Source organism: Pararge aegeria, chromosome 8, assembly GCF_905163445.1.
Source record: "Pararge aegeria chromosome 8, ilParAegt1.1, whole genome shotgun sequence".
NCBI classification, from domain to species: Eukaryota; Metazoa; Arthropoda; class Insecta; order Lepidoptera; family Nymphalidae; genus Pararge; species Pararge aegeria.
In genome coordinates this window covers 10,640,565-10,663,654 of record NC_053187.1, presented here as the reverse complement: position 1 = coordinate 10,663,654, position 23,090 = coordinate 10,640,565, and the positions used below count along the sequence as shown (strand labels likewise).

At 33.6% G+C, this 23,090-nt stretch overlaps 1 protein-coding gene and 1 pseudogene across 1 annotated transcript; both read right to left on the bottom strand.

Moving 5' to 3' along the window:
• Positions 1-4,410: 4,410 nt before the first annotated feature.
• Positions 4,411-5,639, bottom strand: LOC120626004 (larval cuticle protein 1-like). The gene is made up of 4 exons (XM_039893283.1): positions 5,631-5,639; positions 5,423-5,550; positions 5,051-5,240; positions 4,411-4,467 (listed from the first exon to the last, which is right to left on the bottom strand). The coding sequence occupies exons 1-4, from the start codon at positions 5,637-5,639 to the stop codon at positions 4,411-4,413; spliced, it is 384 nt and encodes a 127-aa protein (XP_039749217.1).
• A 7,639-nt stretch (positions 5,640-13,278) lies between these two features.
• LOC120626003 lies at positions 13,279-22,520 on the bottom strand (annotated as a pseudogene).
• Positions 22,521-23,090: the final 570 nt, after the last annotated feature.

Genomic DNA, 23,090 nt, shown 5'->3' with positions numbered 1-23,090 from the left:
TTGAATTTTACAGGGTATTTTTGTACTGAAATTCCCACTCGCTGATTAATTTTCAAACCTACAGGTTGCTTTCTGGTTGCGCAAATACGTAAGGAAGGAAAAACTTAAAGGGTCTTTTCTGTTTTTGAACTTTAGTACAAATTAAGGCATACTTCTACCACAAGTGATAAAAAAATTTAAAAACAATGGAAAAATTAAAAATAAAAAGATTTCAGTTCCCGGAGTGAATGAGACCGGATATGGGGTCAAAAAAGGAAAAAATTATTAGAAGTGATTAGGTCAAAAAGAGGTTAAATTGAAGTTTTCGGCTGTTTTCAGCGCACAGGATTTCAATAATCATAATCGTTTACTTAGCTCGTTAGTTTGTAGAGCAAAGAATTTCTATGCTCTAAGTAACCCTTTCCTTTGAAACTGTACGACTTTACGAGTAACCAATTTATCTAATTAATTTAACCAATTTATCTAGTTGTGCAGTTTGTTATTTTATCGCTGGAGTCTTGGCAAAAGCAAGACAGGTGGGCAAAAATAGTTTCAGAATTTTATCCGAGAGAAGGGAAGAGGACGGCAGAGAATTAGGTGAAGCGATGATTTTATCAAAATGACGGAAGCAAAATTGAAAAGACTGGCGCGTGATAGAGATGCATGGAAAGGAATAGAGGAGATCTTCATCCAACGGGCGTACTGAAAGAGCGATACTGTTATAATAAATGTTAGGTTAAGAAAAATAGTTATAAGGAACATTTTGTTTTAAGTAATACTGTGAATATTAATGTTTGCAACAATTAAGTTGTTTTTAGTAATTTATTATTATATATTACTAGTAGTATTATTATATTTATTATTATTATTATGCTACGGAACTCTTAGCTTTGGGAGAGAAATCTCTCCAAATATGTTTAAAAATGTTGCACGTTTAGTCTATGAGTAATAACAAAATAATATATATCGTATCTACTGTGTCCAGTGTAAATAATAAATATCTTAAAGTTACTGCATTGTGTGAAATAACAAACAGTATATCGAGGTAAAATGGTTTAAAAATCATTACCCTGTCATGTCCGACTGTGGAGAATTCTAGAACACTTTGCTAGAAACTTACAACCGAGAGGAAAAACGAACGTATACGATAAATGAAATCCCGTGCAGTAATTTGAAAAATATTTTCAGGGAGTATTAATATTATCTATTGAAAAGTTACATTTTAAATCCGTTTGTTATATTTGTCTTTCCTTATATTTTGAGAGGTGAAGATCTAAATTATAGTTTTAGAGGTCTTTAAAATTATAATTACACACCAAAAAAGCTTTTATTAAATGACGGTGTATTTAATATATAGATAAACCTGTTTGAATACAAAAAATCTTTTCCTAAAACATGGATCGATAATGCGACGCCGGTGATCGTGGCCGGTTCATGGCATTTCGGTTACATAAACATGTCCTATCTCAGTTATAATTCGGTGCCTATCGGAATTACGAAGATCTCGTCTCTGTTGTGCAAGTATTACACGAAAAACGCAAATACTTACGTGCTCATTGTTAGTCTATGGATTCAGTAATAACCCATGTTGCGTATTTTATTCAACCTCACTACAGTTTTGCTCATGTTGCTTGTGGGTCAGTTTATCACCTAACCAGTGATAAGCTAAATATTTAGGTAGGTCATTGTACATGACAGGCATATTGTAGGTAATCATTGGTAGGTATAGATTGGGAGAATACAAATTGAGTCCATATTTTAAATTTTTTTGAAGAAATGAAGAGACTTTAAAATAAGTTCGAGGTAAAAAAACGTATGTGTCCCGTAAGTTTAATGCTTGTGGTTGGTCAGTCAGTCCCAGTTATTATCGTAGTAATATTTTGGATGCGAAAGTTTGTAAGCATGGATTGATGAATGGGTGTTTGTTACTTTTCCAAGTCTTCGTTTATACATCTGAATAATACATATGATATAATTTATAAAAAAATTGTATAAATTGGTAAAAATCTAACGAGTCTGAAATAAGTCAGAAAAAACTGTAAACGAAGAGCTATTTTGGCTTGAACTGTGTAAATCACCAGAATCATCAGTAAAAATAATGTATGGTGGGATTCTTAGTCTTAAATAGTTCTAAAAAAAACTTGGGACATCATACACACCTTTTAGATTATTATTTTATTTATATTGATATTTATGCTCACTATTTTGGCCATAGGAAGCCACAATGGCCAAAATAGTGAGCATAGGTACATATCGTTTGAAAGTCATCGATGATGATGTAACGATAAAACGTGCCGGTTAACATAAAGAATGGTGGTGCGGAGGGTAGCAAAGCAGGGTACGATGCGATATAGTATAAACTTTCATAGCTGGCACACCCGCATTAGGGCAGCGTGGAGTATTGCTCCTCGATGAGAGGAGGCCTATGTCCACTGCTGTGAAAAATACATAAGCTAAGCATGATGAAGCACAGACCTCGTCTCTCATAGTAAATAATCAAAAAATACATTAAATATTAATTTTAAATATACAAAATAGTTACAAGAATTTCTGCCTCCAGGCATCCCTACATGTAGTTTGACGTAGAGCTTTTAATTGAAGAGTGTAGTTATTATTATTTATCCTTGTTATACATAAGGATAAAAAAAATAATCCTTAAAATTTTGTATTTTTATTTATTTTCCATTACAAGTTAGCCCTTACGTGCAATAGCACCTGCTGGTAGGATGGTATGGTGGATACTAGCTAAGGCCGAAGCCTCCAACCAGACAAATATAAATATCAGCCTAACATAACTAAAACCTCATCTGGGCACATTATCCATTTCGAGATCTCCGCTTCCTTTCTAAGTCTTGAACTATGTAGAAACCGATTAGGGGTTAGGTTAGGTTAGGTTTTTTACGGTTTAATGTAACTGCCTTACAGGTAAGCTAGCTACTATCCGAGATTACATTACAGTCCAGGACTAACTTGGGATGAAAGAAGGTTTCGTCGAAATAACTTCACCTTCAGCAACTTCAGAAAAAAATCTATACTCTCGTACTTGTGAAAGCCCTGACAATATTGATTCAAAAGAAACAATACGGAGAGAGAAAATAACGTTTTCATTCAATTTGTTTTAATTATAGTATCACTATTAAATTATCATAATCAACTAAATCAGTTGGAGTTATTTCAACATCACGGACATACCCTTGAATTTTAATTATTTGAATGTATTGATATAGATTTTATTATAATTTGTATATAGGAAGACAGCAGCTTGTTAAAAATACGTATCGTCTCCATTCCTGTAGCAAGTCAAGAAGAAAAGACCTTAGTCAACGAGTCTTGTTTGTATTTTAGAATCCTCTTCAAGAGTATGTCATTTGAAAAACGGAAGTCAATTTGAATATAGAAGCTTTCAACCTCACCTGCTGGTAAATGATGATGCAGTTTAAGGTGGTAACGGGCTGTAAATGGTATGTAATGTTAATGGTATGGGAGCCAGATCCCTAATTAATTTCTACGCAACATCGTGTCGGAAAGCTAAATCGCTTAGCGGCACAACTCTTCATAAAAGTATAAAAATATATCTCATATTTTTTTATACATCAATGCGATAGACGGGAGCTTTATTTAATTTATTGCTATAACCAAATTTTAATGACGATTTTTTTTAATACTCATCATTTTCGCAGTCGTCTGTGTTGCGGTTTAAAAAGTTTAATAATCTCATCAAACTAGTGTATTGTCATTGGTCCTCGATATATCTACAAAATTTGAACTAAATTATGCCGATTGAAGAGGGTCAAAATCAAGTCCAAATATTACAAATATACAAACAAACATACAGATGAGGCTAATATAAAGCGTGTTAAAAACGCACGCCTTTTACCTGCGTTATCATATGTCAAGGGCAACGGCTAAGAAACGAACATTATTTTTCTGGAATTCAAGAAGATTAGACAAAAAATAACGAGTCAATATGATATTTTAAATACGGATGTTTCTTTAGATGGTTTTATTTTAATAAACCGGACTAGATTTGACCAGTGGCCTATGTTTGAAACCTGAACGAATAGCTTCTAAGAAAAACATAAATTAATGCAGGCTTTCGAGTGTAGCTTTGTAGTGTTGGTAATACATAAAAATAAAAGGTTAAATAATGTATAGTTTATATTCTTAAATACCCAGTAATAAAAAATATAAACTGCTTACTAACTATTTAATACTTTGTAATAACAAGTAATGACTTGGATGTTTTTTCGGTTCACAGCGTCTCACTGCACCGATTATACTTTTTAATGGTTACATATTCATTAAAAAATTGCGCGTTTGATACGCCCCATAAGCGTGAATATTTTAGAAATGTTTGAAGTTATTTGATAGTGTATTCCAGTATTGTGTAAACAAATATATTTGCTGCCTTTTAAAATATTACAACTATACTTATTTTCCAAGTAGCGATGCAACTGCGTTCGCAGGTAGACTTGAAACCGCTGTTACCTAAAAATAAAATGACTAACTTAAATCTGTTTTAGCTTGCCTTAGAGTGTAATAAAATATAATTAATAATCCAGGTCCCACTTAAACTAAAAAAAACTATCACTAACTTAATTGAAACTAAAAAAAACTATCACTAACTTAATTGATGCATGACATAAACTTGTGGGTGTTTTAGCACTTCGTTTGTGATAGGAGTTTGTTAACATTAATAACGTAACAATAGATTTTCTTTAGTAAATTAATGTAAAATATAAAAACCCCTAAGAAGTTGAAATAAAGGTTTAGGAATTAAAACTATATCCTCTGACAAAAGGCATCATTACATAATAAAATGGAAAATGTTTGCTGATAAAATATATTCTAATTTAATTTCGCCATCATATTCAATAGAAATGTAAAGATACATGGCTAGTAAATCTGTAAATTAAGAATTTAAAAAATATTTTTTAAGCGAAGATTTAACTATAGCAATAGTTGTTTATATTATAATATATAGTTGATGTTCGTTCTATCGGTAAATACGTTATTGACAATTCCTTATGTACACACCAATTACACCGATACACCGATTTAAAATACTAACTTTGTCTATCTCCGGTCTCGGCGGCAAAATAGTGTATCCATTATCGTCAGCTCTGTATTCAACCATTTCTATTAGTCCCTCTGGATTAAAGTAACTATATCGACCAATAACTAAAATATGTTCATTAGGTTGATCGTCGTTAACAATCGTTCCTGATTCTTCCCTCGTTATGCCATTTGATGCCACAAATCTGGAAAATAAATACTACAAGGTAAATTATTTAAAAACATTGAGCTATTGTCACTCAACTAAAAGTTACGTGTTACATTGGTGCCAATTTCATTGTACACAAATTTTTACACTAAATCAACGGGTCTCAAACTAAATTAAGTGTTGTCCTATTCTGCAATTTTTCAATTGTTATACTTGTACCTGAATCTGTAATTTCCTTTTGCATCGATTGTGTACTCATTTTCAATTATTGTTGCTAAACTGTTATCGTCTATAGGAGCAGCATTCACCAGCAAAATTAAGATACCAACAGGAATCAGATAGCGCACCTAGGACATAATCAAAAAATATAAATATACCTATGGTTTTACGTACGTTTGAAATTCACTAATGTATCCAAAAGTATTACCGCGACCATTTTATGAAGTAAAATAAATTTAAACTAAGATTTCCAGCATCTGATTCAACACTGGCAATGCACGCAGGCATCTACGCTCCTCAAGACCCTGCGTTGTGGATGATGATTTTATAATTACGTGGTTGTTCTTATACAGGACTTTCATAAACCCCGTTATCCAATACAACCAGGTAAAACTTAATCTAAAACACAGACCTAAATATTATTGACTGTCTTGTGAAATCAAGTAAAATAATGACAACATAGAAGGACAATTTGCAGCCTAGTTTATGTACTTAGATCGTACAATAAAAATCAGTTATGTAGAGTTGTTATTTAAAAATATGTTTAAAATAAAAAAAAAACAATATTTTATTATCTGAAATCATATACGTGGCTTATTCTTAGCAAAGTAAAACTTGTGCTGCAATGAAAGGCCCATAGCATAATTATTTAGTAAGTACATAAATCGCCATTTTGTCAAGTAAAATAAATTTAAACTAAGATGTCTATTATCTGATTTGAGTACCGCAATGCGAGCAGGAATAAGACAACATGAAATTTACTTTTAAATCTGTCGATTTAGTTTAGTTTTAAGATTTGAGTACAACCAAATTGGCACCGATCCTACTTTTAGTTGAGGTAAACTATTAAGGTATTTAAATAATTTACTGTCAAATTTATTTTTCAGATTTGTGGCGTCAAATGGAATCGTATTGTTAATACTATATACTTGTTTATATACTTACTTTATGTGCAAAATTTGTATGAGTAAAATTTTGTATAGTTAAGGTTGATGTCTGTTCTAAAGGTACGTAAGTTATTGACAATCCCCTTTGTATTAAAAGCACTGATTAAAATACTTGTTATATTTATGTCTCTGTTTTTTCTGATTGTATTGGATAACAGGGTTTATAAAAGTCCTGAATAAGAACAACCACATCGTTATAAAATCATCATGGCTGTCTTGTGAAATCAAGTAAAGTAATTATGACAACATCAAGACCAGAAGGTCAATTTGCAGTTATGTACATATATCGTATATAAAAAGAAATACTGGGATAAGTTATATGAGCTGTATATCGTCAAAGTAGTAAAAAAATACTCTCAAATTTAAGAATGATTGCATTCATGCAAAAGCGCTTTAATAAAGACAGTACAATGAAATCTGATAACAAGATACAAACAACCTGCAAAATAGTGAATAACGAATCACGTAAAATTAAATCTCTTGACTCGCGACTTTGAATTAATTGTTCACAACAATATATAAGTTCTGGGAGTTTACAAATACTTTCGATTTTATTTCAAAACGGTACGTATTGTTGACAAAAGTCACCTCACCATCAGCAGGTCAGCGTTTATTAATAGATAATGTTAAAGAGTGCAACGTTTAATTTCATTTTAAACATATATCTGCAATAGTTATTGCAAACAGTTTTAGGTTATTGAAATTCAGGAAAACAGATGATCTGTCTAAGGCATTCGATTGTGTTGGTCATAAAACGATGTAACTAAAATTAAGCGACTATGGCATCAAAATAGTTGCATTCAATTTGATTGCCTCTTATCTTAGTCATGGAATCCAAAGGATATGCCTTAAATACTTAAAATCTAAGGGTGTCCCACAGAGCTCAATTTCAGGTCCTTTTCTGTTACTGGTGTTTATAATTGTTGTGCATTATACTGTTTGCAGATGACACACCTATGAATTTTGAGACTGATAGAAGTAAAGGTAATTTCGACGATACAATCCGTGCTGCATCACATATGTCATTCTGGTTAACTGTAAATAACTTACTTTAAAAAAAAACAAGTGCTAGAAATGTATATAATTTGGTGACATATGCATATCGTCTGCGAGAGGTGCAGTAGTTCTTTTTGGGGCTGAGTATGCGCTTTTACCCAGTAATTGTTGGGAGCTCTGCACTCGAAATTGTAGACGAGTACATATACCGAGGACAAGATCCAGTTAGGTAGGTCCAATTTCGAGAAAGAGGTGAACCGCCGAATCCAACTCGGATGGGCAGCGTTCGGGAAACTTCGTGACATCTTCTCGTCCAAAATCGTCCAAAATTGTGCCTGAAGACTAAAGTCTTCGAACAGTGCGTGTTGCCAGTGATGACTTACGGAACTGAGACATAGCCGCTAACTATGGGCCTCATAAGAAAGCTCAGAGTCATTCAGCGGGCGATGGAGAGAGCTATGCTAGCAGTATCTCTACGTGATCAAATCAGAAATGAGGAGATCCGTAGAAGAACTAGTTACCGACATAGCTCAGCGAGTCGCGAAGCTGAAGTGGCAATGGGCAGGGCACATAGCTCGGAGAACCGATGGACGTTGGGGTCTTAAGGTGCTGAAATGGCGACCCCGCACCGGTAAACGCAGCGTAGGTCGGCCCCCAACGAGGTGGACAGAAGACATCAGGCAAGTCGCTGGGAGCCGCTAGAGGCAAGCGGCCCGGAACCGTGTATTGTGGAACTCCCTACAAAACAAACAGCAGTGGACGTCGATTGGTTGACATGATGATGATGATGCGCTTTTTTAACATGATTCCTAGAGTAATTCTGGACGTAACAATGCATAAGTTTAAACAATATATTTAAACACATTTATTTCTGCGAGGTTACTATACAATTGTTGAATTTTCAAATAACATGTTAGCTTTGAAGTAGCCAGCTCCGCTTACATCTCCCGCAAGTAAGAAAAATGATTGAATGTTGATTTTGGAAAAAAGCAACCGCCAAGGTTCTTTGCGGCTTTTGCACGGTAGAATCTGCTTTTCGAACTGGTAAAAGAACGAGATAAGATATAAACTTGACTTTTCAAAAGTGCTTATAAAGTAGGCCTACTTAAAATAGATGAATGTACAATTTTGTGGCTATTAATTTTAACTAGGATATATTATAAAGTAATAAAAAAAATATACTTGAATATTCTTGTATAATATGTAACATTTGGTGAATGCGGTCAGGTTTTTTGACCTTGAACTGGGGTTTAGTATCCAACCGCGAGTATTTAATGGAATTGAATTTATGAATTTAATTTACCCACTATAGAGGACTTACCCACAAAATGTTAACGTAACTTAGGTGCTGAGATAATTAGTATAAAACTAAGTATGCGCCGCAGTTTCATACATATTGAATAAAATGCCCTCGGAATATGTAACGCTAATATTTTATTTTATTCAAGTTATTGTTTTATTTTTAAGTTATTGATGTGTGTGATTTTGTATGAAAGAAGAAAAAGAGAAATTCTTTATGTTAATCTCTTCATTTTTAAACTAAAATGATTTGCTCGTTTGCTTGGTAATGTTTTAGTAGTGCTCTCAGTCGTTAAAAAGTGTGCGTTAAAAATAAGTTCGCACACATAAATTGATAGTCTATTTTGTAATCTAAAAGTGATGACTGAGACTCATTACCAAAATGACTACGAAGGAAAGTGGCTGGGAGGGTACGTACGTATTCCGTATAGTAAAACGTCTAAATAAACAAAACATTTTTTTTAAGTGTTTACTCAAGAAGTTATGGACCTTTTGAGGTAATGGAATATCGCTAGCTTTAACGGTGTACGAAATCATCGCGATCAAAGACCAAACTTTTCAGTTAGGCGAGCCAATTTTAACCTTAGAAAACGGGTAATCTGCGAGGATGTATTCACAGATAGCTCGTTCAATAATAATATTGAAATAGCAATGATGTTCCAAGCCCGAGTGTAGTGTTGTTGGACTATGTAACACTCATATTTCCTTAAAAGTCAAAGTTCCGAACCCGGGTCACGGAGTTCGCAAATAGTTTACCTGCAATATTACTAGTGCTTTTGATTTGTAGTAAAGTTACTCTTTAAGTAAGTGGATTTTTGCTATGCCTGCATCACACACAACCAATATAATTACCATTGGAAGAGTGGATTACTTATTCATCTTTACGCGATTCAACCTAATAATATTATTTTTTATAGAAACTCCTACAAATTGCGTAGTTCTTCTGTTTTCCCCGGTTAAAGTTTGAAACACTGTTTATAATTACTTAATTTACCATACGTTCGTGTAGTTTAGCGAACAAGTATGTTCTATGCAAGTATCCAACATAGCTTATTTGCAACTAATTGGTCGCCCTTAACTAACACCTCGCTTTATAGCACTGACCTCCATTTTTTTTTTGTCTCTGGACTGGCTGCCTCTATACAAATGTCAGCTTAAATGTCCTCATTCAAAGCGCCATATGTAACATACGAGTGTCTCTGGTACTAATAAAGTTCTTAGTCTATCGCATTTTAGTTCCTTGAACTTAACCTAACGAACTCAAATATGAAATAGAAACAGTGTTACAAATATTACCGCAACAGCAAACAAAAGTATTATTCCCTTCAGAAAAACTATTCACTTCAACAACAGCGAGTCGCAACATTGGAAAAACATTAAAATAAATCTGCATATCTATCACAAGTCAATAGAAACATGCTGATTTAATGAACACCTTAAGATATTATGAATTCCAATGTGTTTATAGTTATGTTCGGGTGTTATGATGACTCAATTAAAAATAAACTTTTAAAACGGAAGCGAGGTCTTAATATTAATTGAGTAATTAACTAGCAACCTGACCTGGCTTTAATAGAAAAAAAAAAATTGCGTTAAAATTGTTGCGCCGAGAGTTTCTTCGTTAAAAATGTAAAATGTGTGATGAGTGAAATACTATAAGAAATATTTTTATTTGTTATACCTCCTGTATCACAAAAAACTCTCATCTTTCTTATGTTATAGATTCCTTCTATATTTGATAAATGTCATTTCGTCATAATAATATCATAGAGTTGAAAGAGATTTGAAATCACCAACTGAATAGCTGTCAATTTGAAAACATGAAACCATGACAATACCAGCGCCTGAGCTATTGTATAATACAGCAAAGATCATCGCTTTGTCTTATGTGAATAGCTGCCGTCCGCCCATTATTGATATATGGTGTGTCTCGATATTGTGATGAAATTCCTGATCGAAGTTTGAAAATACCTCTGTGACATATGACATTGGATCGTAGGTGACTTAACGAGCTTGTCGGATCCCCAAGATTTCTTCTCATTACATAAGATACCTTTATTGCCAACGATTGAAATACCATCTGTTGACTAAAACTGGAACGAATTTGTGTGAAATGCAATTAGTGTTATTAGGTTAATGGATAACTTGGTGAAGTTATTGGTTATAAATAAAAATGTTATGTTTATGTATAATGCCTCGTGTAACTTTACTGCGGTTAAGCAAGGGAAGTTTTATGAATGATGCCGATACCACACTCTAAAAAAAATTGGTTATTCCTAACAAGATAGTAATTGTTGTGATCAAGCATCTTGATTCCATACGAGCCTAACAAGAAAATAGATACATCAAATAAGATGATAATGATTGTTTATCATAATTCAATGGACTGGGCTACTGTATTGCTCCTATTATTGTTACTTAACTAAGGTATATTCTTAACTGATTCAATTTACGTACTTGTTTAAGCTAAATAATTAAAAATGATCTAATCATACAAAGAAGTAAATAATAATAGAAACAACGTATTTATTTGTTAGAATCAATGAACATACCTACATTGTTAGCTCAATCTATAATGAACTTGCTGCTATAACTAATCAGCTTTTGTTGTTATGTTTATTATCATAATTGTTATAATTTATATAACGTCAACTAAGAGAAAATCTCTCTTAGTTGGCTTTCTTTTTTAGAGTGCATACTACACAATAAACATTGTTGAATCCTGGGTACATAAAGTTGCTCAGGCTGTTGAAAACAATTCTTAAAAAAAACTAAATGACAGTTTTTTAGAGTTGCGGTGTCACAATATTTGTCGTGAAAAAGAATACAACTTTTATAAGCCTTGTTTTTTTATAATTGAAAATTGAATTATTTCGTTTAGATATTAACATAATAATGAGCAGCACCAATATTACACCAGTAGTGGAAAATGGAAGTGTACATCTACCTGAATAAATCAGATATTTAGTATCTGTATCGTAAAGTTTTCAAAGTTAATAAACGTAGAGTTGAATCGTACTGGTAGTGCCAAATAAACAAACCTATGTTATTAAGTACAAATAGCATTTCAACACATTTAAACAAACAACTGAAGTGTGGGTGAGCAAAATATCAGCTGTTCTTGGTTTAAGTTCTTTAATCACCCACTTTATAAAACCTTTAGTACCGTAAACAAACTAACTCCCTACGACAAATGACTACAAATAATGTGTGGTACAACAGCTACACAATAAAAATGGTCAAATAAAATTTTCATCAGGTTTCAGACTATTGTGACATTATTGTGACAATAGTCATATTGTGACACTATTGACAGACTAATGTGAATTTGATGGACATTTATCAAAAGATAGCCCTTTTAGAAAACATTAATTTTTTGGTCATCTTCATCTAAATTCAATTTGTTTATGTAAATTAAGTTACGTCTAACGATAGATGTTCAATTTAATATTATTAGTATGTTTAATTTTCCATCTATCTGTACACCTATCTATATACCTACCAGGTTTTATGGAAATGCCACCAACTACTAAAAGTTTCACTAATTCTCAATTTAGAGAAGTATGTTTTTTCTCAAGTTATGTTAAGAAATTAAAATTTTATATAAAAGTACCTATCTAAAAAAATAAGTGTGAGCGTGTGAACGTATGTGTTCTTTTGACTAAGTAACCTTTAATTACCTACTTTTATCTGTTGCCACAGTTCATCCCCACAGAAAACTTAACTTAAACACAGTCAATGTTATGGCTGACACCGCGTCTATTTTATTAAAAACTTAGTATTTATACCAGGAAAAAGTTATTGAACAAAAGTATTTAACTTAAATGAACCAATAGTTACTGTAATGTGCGCTGAGTAATGTGCCCCTTTCCTTTAGGACGTTCGGACACCTTGTATATATGAAATTGGTATGGTGAAACTATATTTTGGTGTGGTGTATGGTGATTGGGCTTATCTGATTTCTTTCAGTAAAAATATCCCAGTGGTTTCCACAAAAACAATTAGCGTTTCGGTTTCACAGCTAAGTCTTATGGAGAGTAAATAATGTACTTCTTAAGCCTATGAAGAAATTATTCGATTTTCATTCATACGTTACATATCTTTTGTCTCATTTTCTAGCGCCATCTTATGTATTATGTGCAAAATTTTACGCTTAGTAACCAACTTTGAGATATTCGAGGCTTATCGCCGAACAATCAATTCGAAGTAGAGCTTTGGCTAGTCTATAAGAGATGGCGCTGTCTACGAAATTGTCTATAAGACTAAATGTCTTATAGACATTTAGTCTTATAGACAATTATATACTCTAATCTACGTCTACATAATACAAATAAATCGATTTAACAGGACATACTAACGCGCGGGAAACCGCGATGTACAGATAATAATTTTTATTTTTAATTTATTCCTCTACAAGTTAGCCCTTGACTGTGCTATCCGATCTGATGGAAAGTGATGGCGCAGACTTAAGTGGTGGTGGGCTTACTTGTCAGGTGATATAACGGTTATATAAAACCACCATTAAATAAATACTATACCATATAAGATACAAAAATAAAATGAATAATAACGAATTTATATAATTTTATTAGTTTCTAATATATCGAACTTAAGTTAAACAATTCGTCTATCATTAAATCTGATATCATCTTTTTGTGGTTGATAGCCGTTTGCATCGGCTACGTAGCGCACTAAATGTTGATGTCCTTCAGGATCTTTGTAACCATATTCACCTCGTACAACATATCCACGTCCATTTGTAGAAGCAAAACTTCCATCTTCTCTCCGAAACGTTCCATCTTGAGTCGCAAACCTGTGCAATAATCAAAAATAATCATCCCATACTACTTTTTTCTAACTCAGGAGTTTTTTATCAGGGGTGAGATCCATAAATGAACTAGAGTAACTGACTCGCAAAGCTGAAGGTGTGGTGGGTGGGGTACAAAGCTCAGAGGGTCTTTGGGCTTAACTCGTCTGTGGGAGGCCGTTAGACGTTGAAGTCGATAGTTCCACAAGTTGAGACCACGTCTTGGCAAACGGATTGCTAGATGTCTCCCAACTAAGTATATTTATGACCTCTTTGGCAGGTGGGCAAGCATCGGCTGAATGCAAAATAAAATGATTTGGCGCTGTTTGAAAGACGCCTATCTACGGCCTCATATTGGCTGATGATTCTGAATTTGAAATGTATTTTGATACATTAATTTCGAATACTACCACCACGGACACAATAAACCAGTATTACAGTGATTTTATAAAGTGGGTAAATAATTAAACTTTTGATAACTAGCTCCAGGTGTTTAAGTCGTTATTACCAGTTTGCAGCAGTGTGATCGGTCTCTGTTTTAAAACAATATCTCTTATGAGCGAGAAGCCAAAACGTTGGACTTGAATATGATTATGAGGAGGATGATTATGATGACTAATTAAAAGACACTCACTCAAAACTATACGTTCCTAATCCATTGTTATTAAAAACAAGCTTTTTTAGTCGTCGTTCAATGCCGGTCGATGTTGGTAAATCTACAACAGCCGTATATAACATGGCTGCTAAAAAGAAAAAGCGCATACCTTTTACCTGCAAAAAACAATTAAACTATATGTTAAAGGCGATTAAGAAAAGGGCTCGTTTTCGTAGAGTTTCAGTAGAATAGTAATAAAATAATCTAAATACAATCGTAATCTAAACACAGACCGATATTATTCAAATACTTTATTTGATGTTTGTAGTGGTTGGCTAATAAGATTACGGATTGCGAGGTCCTGATTATGATTCCCGGGTCGGGGCGGAAATTTTTAGCTGTTAAGTACCAATACTACTCCTAAGGTAACGAAAAGGAAAATAAAGTCAATTTCATCTTTTTCAAATTCTTGGGCTTAGAATCTATAGAGGCGAATATAAAGCTTACAAAACAAATGAAACAAACATTAACAGAATTTGATTGCATAATGCTAATCTTATCAGAGTTAATTTGATCAAAGACGTTATAACCATTTAGATCAAGCACATAAATCTACATTTAACATTAATGGACACAAAGTAGATACAATATGCAAATAAACTGTCGTTAACTCACCATAATTTGGGAATGTTTTTCCCACTGTGTCTAAGTATACTGCGACATCGGTCCAACTGCCCACACCTTATATCCAGTTCTTCAAGAATGTCAAGTCTGGACTTCATTCCTTAACAAACAATGCGACGCCAAGGACTCTATCATGTCAATGACACCATCACACTTGTTACGTAAACGCTGGTATGCTTTTACAATTGATTGGCTAAAAACTCGTAACGTAATTGCCTATCTTCGCCACAAGTCCATTACAGAAACGCATAAATTATCTAGGGACCTGTATCGGTCTAGTGGAAAAAATTCTTTAAACTACAGAGTCAACAATCTACTTTAAACTACGTTTATACAATACTGCTGCTCTCGGTTTTATCCTCGTTACCTAGGAGAATAGGAGTGATCGTTTGAGAGCATATACCCAGCACGCTGCTCCAAATCTGGTTGGCGGGCTTTACCGACTATTACCATAAGTTAGTGATAATATTCTTAACGTGTGATTTATCTCGTAGCCATTAAGGAGTTCCGTTTTTCATCTCCGAAGATATTCATTACTAAATTAAAATGGGACCATCACTGAGGTAAAAAAACAAACAAAAAATAATTATCTCAATCGTTTATAATTGGCGTAGTAATAGCGTAATAAACAAAAAGAATTGCGATCCTCCTCCTTTTTTAAGATCGTTTCAAAAATGACAAAGTTAGTTGTAACTTCTAAAACGCAGTAAGGTTTTCTTAGTTATTGAGCAAAATTTTTGGTACAAAAAAAGTACTACCTGTATACGCGTATTTAAAGATTACTGATTATTTTGGTTATGTTTAATTTTATTTGACATGGATAAGTGCACAAGTAAGTCTCTTATTGCATTTTAGGTCGGAAGGTCAGAGGTGTCGCTTAGTGAGAAAAATCGATAGATTTATGCAACTTTCAATGTTTTTCGCATCGTGCCAGTATGCAAAGACTATTGAAGTTCATTCTTGACATGTAAGTTGTAGTCTTATATTAAAAGTCGCTAGTACACGTTATAGAGCGTGGCATAATGCCAAAAACTTTTCCTGGCCCATAGCGGTTTCTCATAAAAGAAAAAGTCAATCAAGCGGCTTTTTTCTGTTATACCACTCTATAGATATTTGAGTCTATATTCTTAAGGATATAGGCAATAATAATTTTGTTTGTATTCGCTATAATTTATGTTTTTATCATTGTTTTGCAAACGTTTGCTAAATTATTATTATTATTTCGTTTTCAATCCCCTTCGAAGGCCTTATTATCCAAGTAGTGTTGCAAGTACGGCGCCAGGCACACCTCCATACTCTACACCCATCTGCAATATAATTTATTTCTTTTATTAAAATAGTTGGAAATATAGAGTACGTAATAGAAATTAAAATAGATAAAACCTGGAAGCTGGAAATTAGCCTAGTAATCCTAACTTTCTGTATCATCATTATTATCGACTTATTGTCGGCTCTCTAAAGAGCATAGGTGACCTGTTAGAATGACAAGGGCTAAGGCGTAGTTCATCACTCTGATACAATGCGGATTAATTGACTTCACTCGCCTTTGAGCATATTTCATATTTGGCATGCAGGTTTCTTCACGCTGTTTTCCTTGATCATTAAAGCAAGTTATACTCAATTGCTTTAAACGCACGTAACATGAGAAAGTTAAAAGTTCATATCATATTCGGAGGATTCGCCATTAAGGGGGCTTGAGTACAAACCACGGCTATCTCCACTTCTTTACGTATTTTAACTAGCTAATATTATAAATGGGAACGTAAGTTAGTTCGTTTGTTTAGTAGTTATGCTATCAAGCCTTAACTGCTCAATCATCATTTAATTTGACTTACACATTGTCAGGGGTACAGAAAAGGACATAGGGCATAATTCAAACATTAGATAAGGAGAACCTGAATTGATTGTTAAAATCAATCTTAAGGCAAGTGCTTCCTCAGGCATAGGCTAATAATATCACTACAACACTTCACTATTATAGTAATTTTAATAATCTATTATAGCAATTTCATAATACATTTATTATATTATAGTAATTTTATAATACTCACACTTATTTCTGGCTTTGGTGCATAAATGCTATATCCATTCTCATCAGCTGAGTATTCTACCATTTCTTTTTTTCCATCTGTATTAATGTAACTATATCGACCAATAATTAAAACATGTTGATTAGGTTGACCCACGTTGAAAAACGATCCTGATTCTTCTCTGGATATTCCGTTGGATGTCTCAAAACTGCAAATAAAATTCTACTTAGTATAAAATTTATTAGTTGAAACTAAAGGTTATTGTAGGTAAATATTTCATCAGCTTATTAACTTCCCACAGATTTAATCAGAGGTTTTAGACCATACACCTTGACTGAAATCTTACCTGCTGTGTGTGTAGTGGAGAGATAGTATAAGATGGTAGCGGGCGGACCTGCTATGGCAGTTATTTTAAACCAATACCCCCTCATTATCATCATCATCCGCAACCTACTAACATCCCACTGTTGGGCGCAGGCCAAGTCTTGTCGTCTCTCCATAAACCCTCCATGCTGCTGCAATGCGGGTTGGTAGACTTAATACCCCAAACGCTACATCGCTTTGCGGCACGTCATTGTTTGTATGACATGATTTTGGTATTATTATTATATTTATTATGATATTATCTTAAACTTGACCGATAGCTTAAAGTTCTTTTCAGGACACGTGCTTTTCAATAGACACCAAAAATGTCCTAGTACTTGTTTGGTACTGATTACTATATACCTTGGTACTGATTTTTTTTACCCAACAATCCATAATAAATTGGTACATACCTGTATCTGTAATTTCCCACTTCATCGATGGTATACTCATTATGAATTATTCTCGCTTCACTGTCTTTATCAAGAGGGGCAGCATCCGCCAGTAAGATTAAAAAACAAACCACAAACACATAATATATCTAAAACAAAGGAACTGCATACGTAAATAAAGAAATATAAACTCCTTACTATAGAACGAATAATAAATTTATAACATGCAAAGGTGGCCATGGTATTCATATGGTGATGCACTTTTTACTGTTTTGACTAATTAACATTACCTTATACATTTTGCGAAATAAATTATTTCAACTCAGACGTCTAGCATTTGATACAAAGCTCGAGGGAAACGTGTTGTGGATGATGATTTTATGATTATAAGGTTGTTTTTATACAGGTTTTTTTATGATTCCCACTCACCAATACAGACAGATATAATATCCAAAATACGTATCTATTTCGCAGATAAAATATCAAACCATAAGTTTAAAAGTATGCTTTGCGCAAAAGATTCTCTACTTATAACTAAAACTTGCAGCGGTAGCTTGATGTCCTTATATCTTATATATTTTTTCTTATAATAATAATTGTCGGATCAAGCAGATACACAAAATTTAAAAGAAGGCTTCAGCGATATATTGATACCACTTTGTTTCTTACCGAAATAAACTATTTTTATTTTATTTGTTTTTCATACAATAAATGGAAAATCATCCTTTAAACAGAGCAACACTTCACAGGGTATGAAAGGAGCACGTCCTGCAACATGCAACCTTGCGTCCATCAATTTGAGGCGAGGTGATAAGCTTTTGCCTGTAATTACACCGGCAACCGTGCCCTTCAACTGCTAATAAATCTAACATCAATTAACAAATATAGATTATAAATAAAAATATATAATAAAAGGTTATTTTTTGCGTGGTTCTCGTACACTGTAACAAAAAAATAGGTAATAAAAAATGAGTGATTGGGACCTCCTCCTTTCTAGAAGTGGTTAAAAAGGCTAGGCTAGAGTTCCTGTTAGAGTTTGGGGAAAAAAAGTTAGAAACTGATCAATTTTTTTTTTAGACTTAGAATGTCTATTACAAATTAAGTAAAGTTTGAGATGAGACTCTATTCCGATTGTTCTTTGTTTTAATTACTGTATCACCCGCGGGGCCATAATGAGGTGTTTTCCACACGCAGTTTGAACGTCAATTTTAAAATTGAGATATGAAAAGGACTGTAACTTACAATTTATGCTGCGCTCTCAAATGGATCATTCGTTTTGGACTTACTTGAAAATATCTTTATAAACTATAGCCTGTTATTCTGATTACTGTAAAATTTCAAAATCCTGTTCTACTTGAAAGTGTAACAAATAACCACCCATACATAAATACAAACTTTCCCATTTATAATAAAAGCAGGATAGGATTTGGGTCGCTTAGGGACGAACGGTATATATTTTTTTTGGAAAATGTTTGATGCAATTTGTTTTGAACAATAGATAAAAAAAAAAACGAGGTGGCAAAAATAGTGAATAGTGGAGCCCTGTAGTTGGATTCTCCAAGATTTTTTGTATATTTTATATAATAATATACTTTTTAGCGATACTTGTAAACATTTTTAAAATTAGTATAAAAATCGCGTAACATGAGTTAAAAACTTTATGTATTCATTATCGTCACGCCTTTGAGTGTAGGGTTTGCTGCTATCTGCGGAGGATTTTTTCCAGATCTTAACGAGGATATCATTATACACAAATAATACAACCTTCTAAGAGCAAAAATAATTATTATAAAAAATACGCAGTGACAACCATAACATCAACTCTATAAATTTAAGGTCAAGTGGAATCATCAATCATTCCATTTGACCTTAAGTGTAGATTAGGGTCAACAGAAATAAGGTCCTAGAAAATATTAAAATTCACACACACGTTAACGCACACAACGGTTAGCATTTCACTGAGTTATGGTGTAAAGTCTGTGTGTCTGTCTAATAATAACCTATGTTAGGTAACATAATCATTCATCTTGATGAAATCTGGCATAGAGCTTTCTGGAGAATATTATTTCCGGAAAATTAAAGGTTTCTTGATTGAAAAAAAACCGAAACGAAGCCTCAAGCACTTCTAGTAACTAATACATTTAATTATAGTAAAAATGTTTATATTCAATAATTCGAAATAATAAACACTAAATAGTGCGAGTTGCATCCATATTTTCTTCACGGTGGATTTATCGGCCCAGTAGCGTGGCAACAAGACTTGAAGACTTGTATTTTTGTACCTATAACAAAAACATCTTATATATATCTAGAAGTGTATGCAATTCCTGTCGCCAATTATTAAAGACCTCCATGGCGGCAGCGGTGAGCATTGTAGTGTAAAGTTAAGTCCGAACCCGGGTTTTTTTTTTTTTTTTTTTTTTTTCGGTTCAGCCCAGCCGGCAATTAGGGAATTTCTAATTTCTGAATTTTCTATACTTGGAGGTTTTGGCCGGGTGTAGCCCTACCGACACAGATGTGCCGCGTAGAAACCGATTAGGAGTATTCTAATGCAATGTAAGTTTTTTTGGTTGACATGTTCGAGCTGGCCGTTGATTCTTTTAATGAGTGAATAGGGACTTTTTATTTTATGTAAAGAGCAGATTGGCTCCAAAGTATCAAAAAATAAAGCTAATATAACTTAATACTTAAAATGTGTTACTATTGTATACTTACTTTCAAACGTACTGGCAGAACTCTGTATCCCATATCGTCAGCAATGTACTCAACAAATACTTCTTCTCCGTTTGTGTCTATATAGGTATATAGACCTCTAACTATTACTATTTTATTGAGCCCTTTATCTTCCACAGCTGCTGTTTCTGTTCTTGATATTCCATTCGATGTCCTGAAACTGAAAAATTAATTTATATTAATACCAGATCACTCACATATGCTTCTAGATTATGTTAGCTTGAGAGCATGTTGTCTAATAATCAAAATTATTAACTTCAACGTGTGTCTCGATGGTTTAGGGGTTAGCATGTTCAACTACGGATAGCGAGTCCTGGGTTCGACTCCCGGGTCGGACAGCGGGTCTGTTAATAGTTTTGCGACACAAGACCGAAGTTTCCGTTAAAGCAAAGGCTGTGTCCAGTGTTTGGGAGACCACATTAAGCCGTATATTCGCTTAATGGAGATCTCTGCCAGGCAACCTTTGGATTAGGACAAGATGAGCGAGAGCGGACAGGTGGTATAAAATTATACTCCTCCTTCCTAAACGCCTGGTTTGATAGTAATTATTTTAACTATATGATCTATCTACTAAAGGTGTTACTTGGTTTTTAGCTATAATTAAAGCCATTGTTGACGCCGAATGCCATTTTTGTTGAAGAAATGCCAAATTTTTCTACTTTGACAGAAAATCTGGGTGTACCCCGATAACTGCATACTGCAACTGCAAGATGCGATGTTAGGATGTGTGATTGCGTAAACTCCTTTGTCTGTCTCTGATACTCTTCATCAGATCTACATGAAATTTGAAAATAGACCATTTAAAAAAAAAAAAAATTAGTCTATAAATGACGGAGTTGTGCAACCACCTAAAGGAAGTCGATTAAAAATGAATAACAACAGATAGAAATACGTAAAAAATATATAATGAAGCAGCGTTAGTTCCAGATGTGACATGTCTTACCTACCTGAATTTATAATTTCCATATGCGTCAATGGTATACTCGTTAAATAATATCTTTGCTTCACTTTCTTTTTCTTTGTCAGACGTAGCATATGTCACAACCAGCAAAAACCAAAGAACTGGTAAAGAATACTCCTATTAAGAAGACAAAAAATATGTAAAACAATCTTTGCTGTATTTAAAAGAAATGTTTAATTTTAAGAAATGTTCGTATGCTCAGATTAGGATTTGTTAAGAGAATATTTGTATCAGCTTAACAGAATATTTACGTACCCTGAACATTTTGCTAAAGTATTTTTTATAAGTAAGACATCTAACTCTATGATGATTTGTGTAGTTTATGATGATCTTATGATTTCATGGTTATTTATATACAAACAATATTTTGCGTGACCCATTAACTACCTAGTGCCTACAAGGCCTTATAAAATTCGAGTTATAGTTTTGTATCAATTTTTAAGAACAGAAATGATTATCTCTGTTCTGCGGATCCTACAACTATTTAAACTAGCTGTTGTCTGCAAGTTTGTTCGTGTTTTTTCAGTTTTTTTTTAAAAAATCCGTGAGTCCTTATAATTTTTCTGGGAAAAAAGTCCTATTACTCTCCAAGATGCATGCTATCCCTATATCGTTACGGCCCAATTAAACTACTTAGAGACCCTAAATCTCATTTTTTTATTGACCGGTCTGATGAAGGGCAAGGGTCCCTTTACATCGGGTAGTGTAATAACCGCACTGACGCCGTTAGCGTAAAGACTCGCAGGTCTCATGTGAATCCAACTTTATAAACGTTCAAGTGGACCTTTTGATACAATCTATTCTGGGAAATATAGCTTCTTAATTTAATAATCATATAATTACATCAATGATCTGGTATACCCCAGTTATTAGAGTACTCATCACTTGGATATCCGTGAAAGGTCGAGGTTTCGAATCCCGGTCAAGGTGTTCATAGATAATTTATATTTTACTAAGAGTGACTTGGACTTGGCAAATGTTTCGGTTTATCTCAAAAAAACCAACGGAAACCGTTAGTTTTTCCGCGATAAAAATAATATTTAATATGCTTTATTTAAAAAAAAAACTCATAAATAGTTTTATAAAGTATTAATTTATGGACTAAGCATGAGCATGTGTCATGGTAAGTGGAAATCCTGTACTCCGAAACAGAGCAACACTTTATAGGATATGCCAGGGGGGTAAATGTTTAGAGTCGTGTGCCACCAACCACACCAGTATCCACGCCCTTCAGACCGGCACATAGTAATGCTACTTGGTGACAGTAATGCTTCGCGTCAAAAATAACCATGGCTTCGGTGGTTCCTCGGACAAACTTTGTCGGCTCTTTTAAGTGCTGGTGTAGATTTTTTTACAATACTTACTGTTCCCCGCGGTTTTACACTCGTCAACTTCATGGATTACGGAAACGCGTACCCAGCGATAAATACTTACAACTCGACCTCAGTGTAGTCTAGTGAAAACCCCCGCGCCAAAGGTATGATATTAACTTTAACATTTTTTATTTTTCTTTATCGCCTCAACTACAAACATACAAATATATTAAAAATAGCAACTTTTAAAAAACAATATTTGGGTCAAAGGGCTGTGGAGATTATTATTAAATAGGCTTGTGGGACCTCCCTTTTTTCTATAACATTGATATATAATTGTATATTTACTAAACATTGATTATTATATAAAGTACTGCCTTTATATCAATGTTTAGATAGGCACGTAGGTAACCAACCTACTTACGTGCTTATGTAAAGTTCTAAGCTTTGTAATGTATAGAATACGGTCGATAATTCACAACGCTAATGTTAATTTGATGACCTTTATTAAAATATGACCCTTTTAAATGAAATACATTAATTTGTGT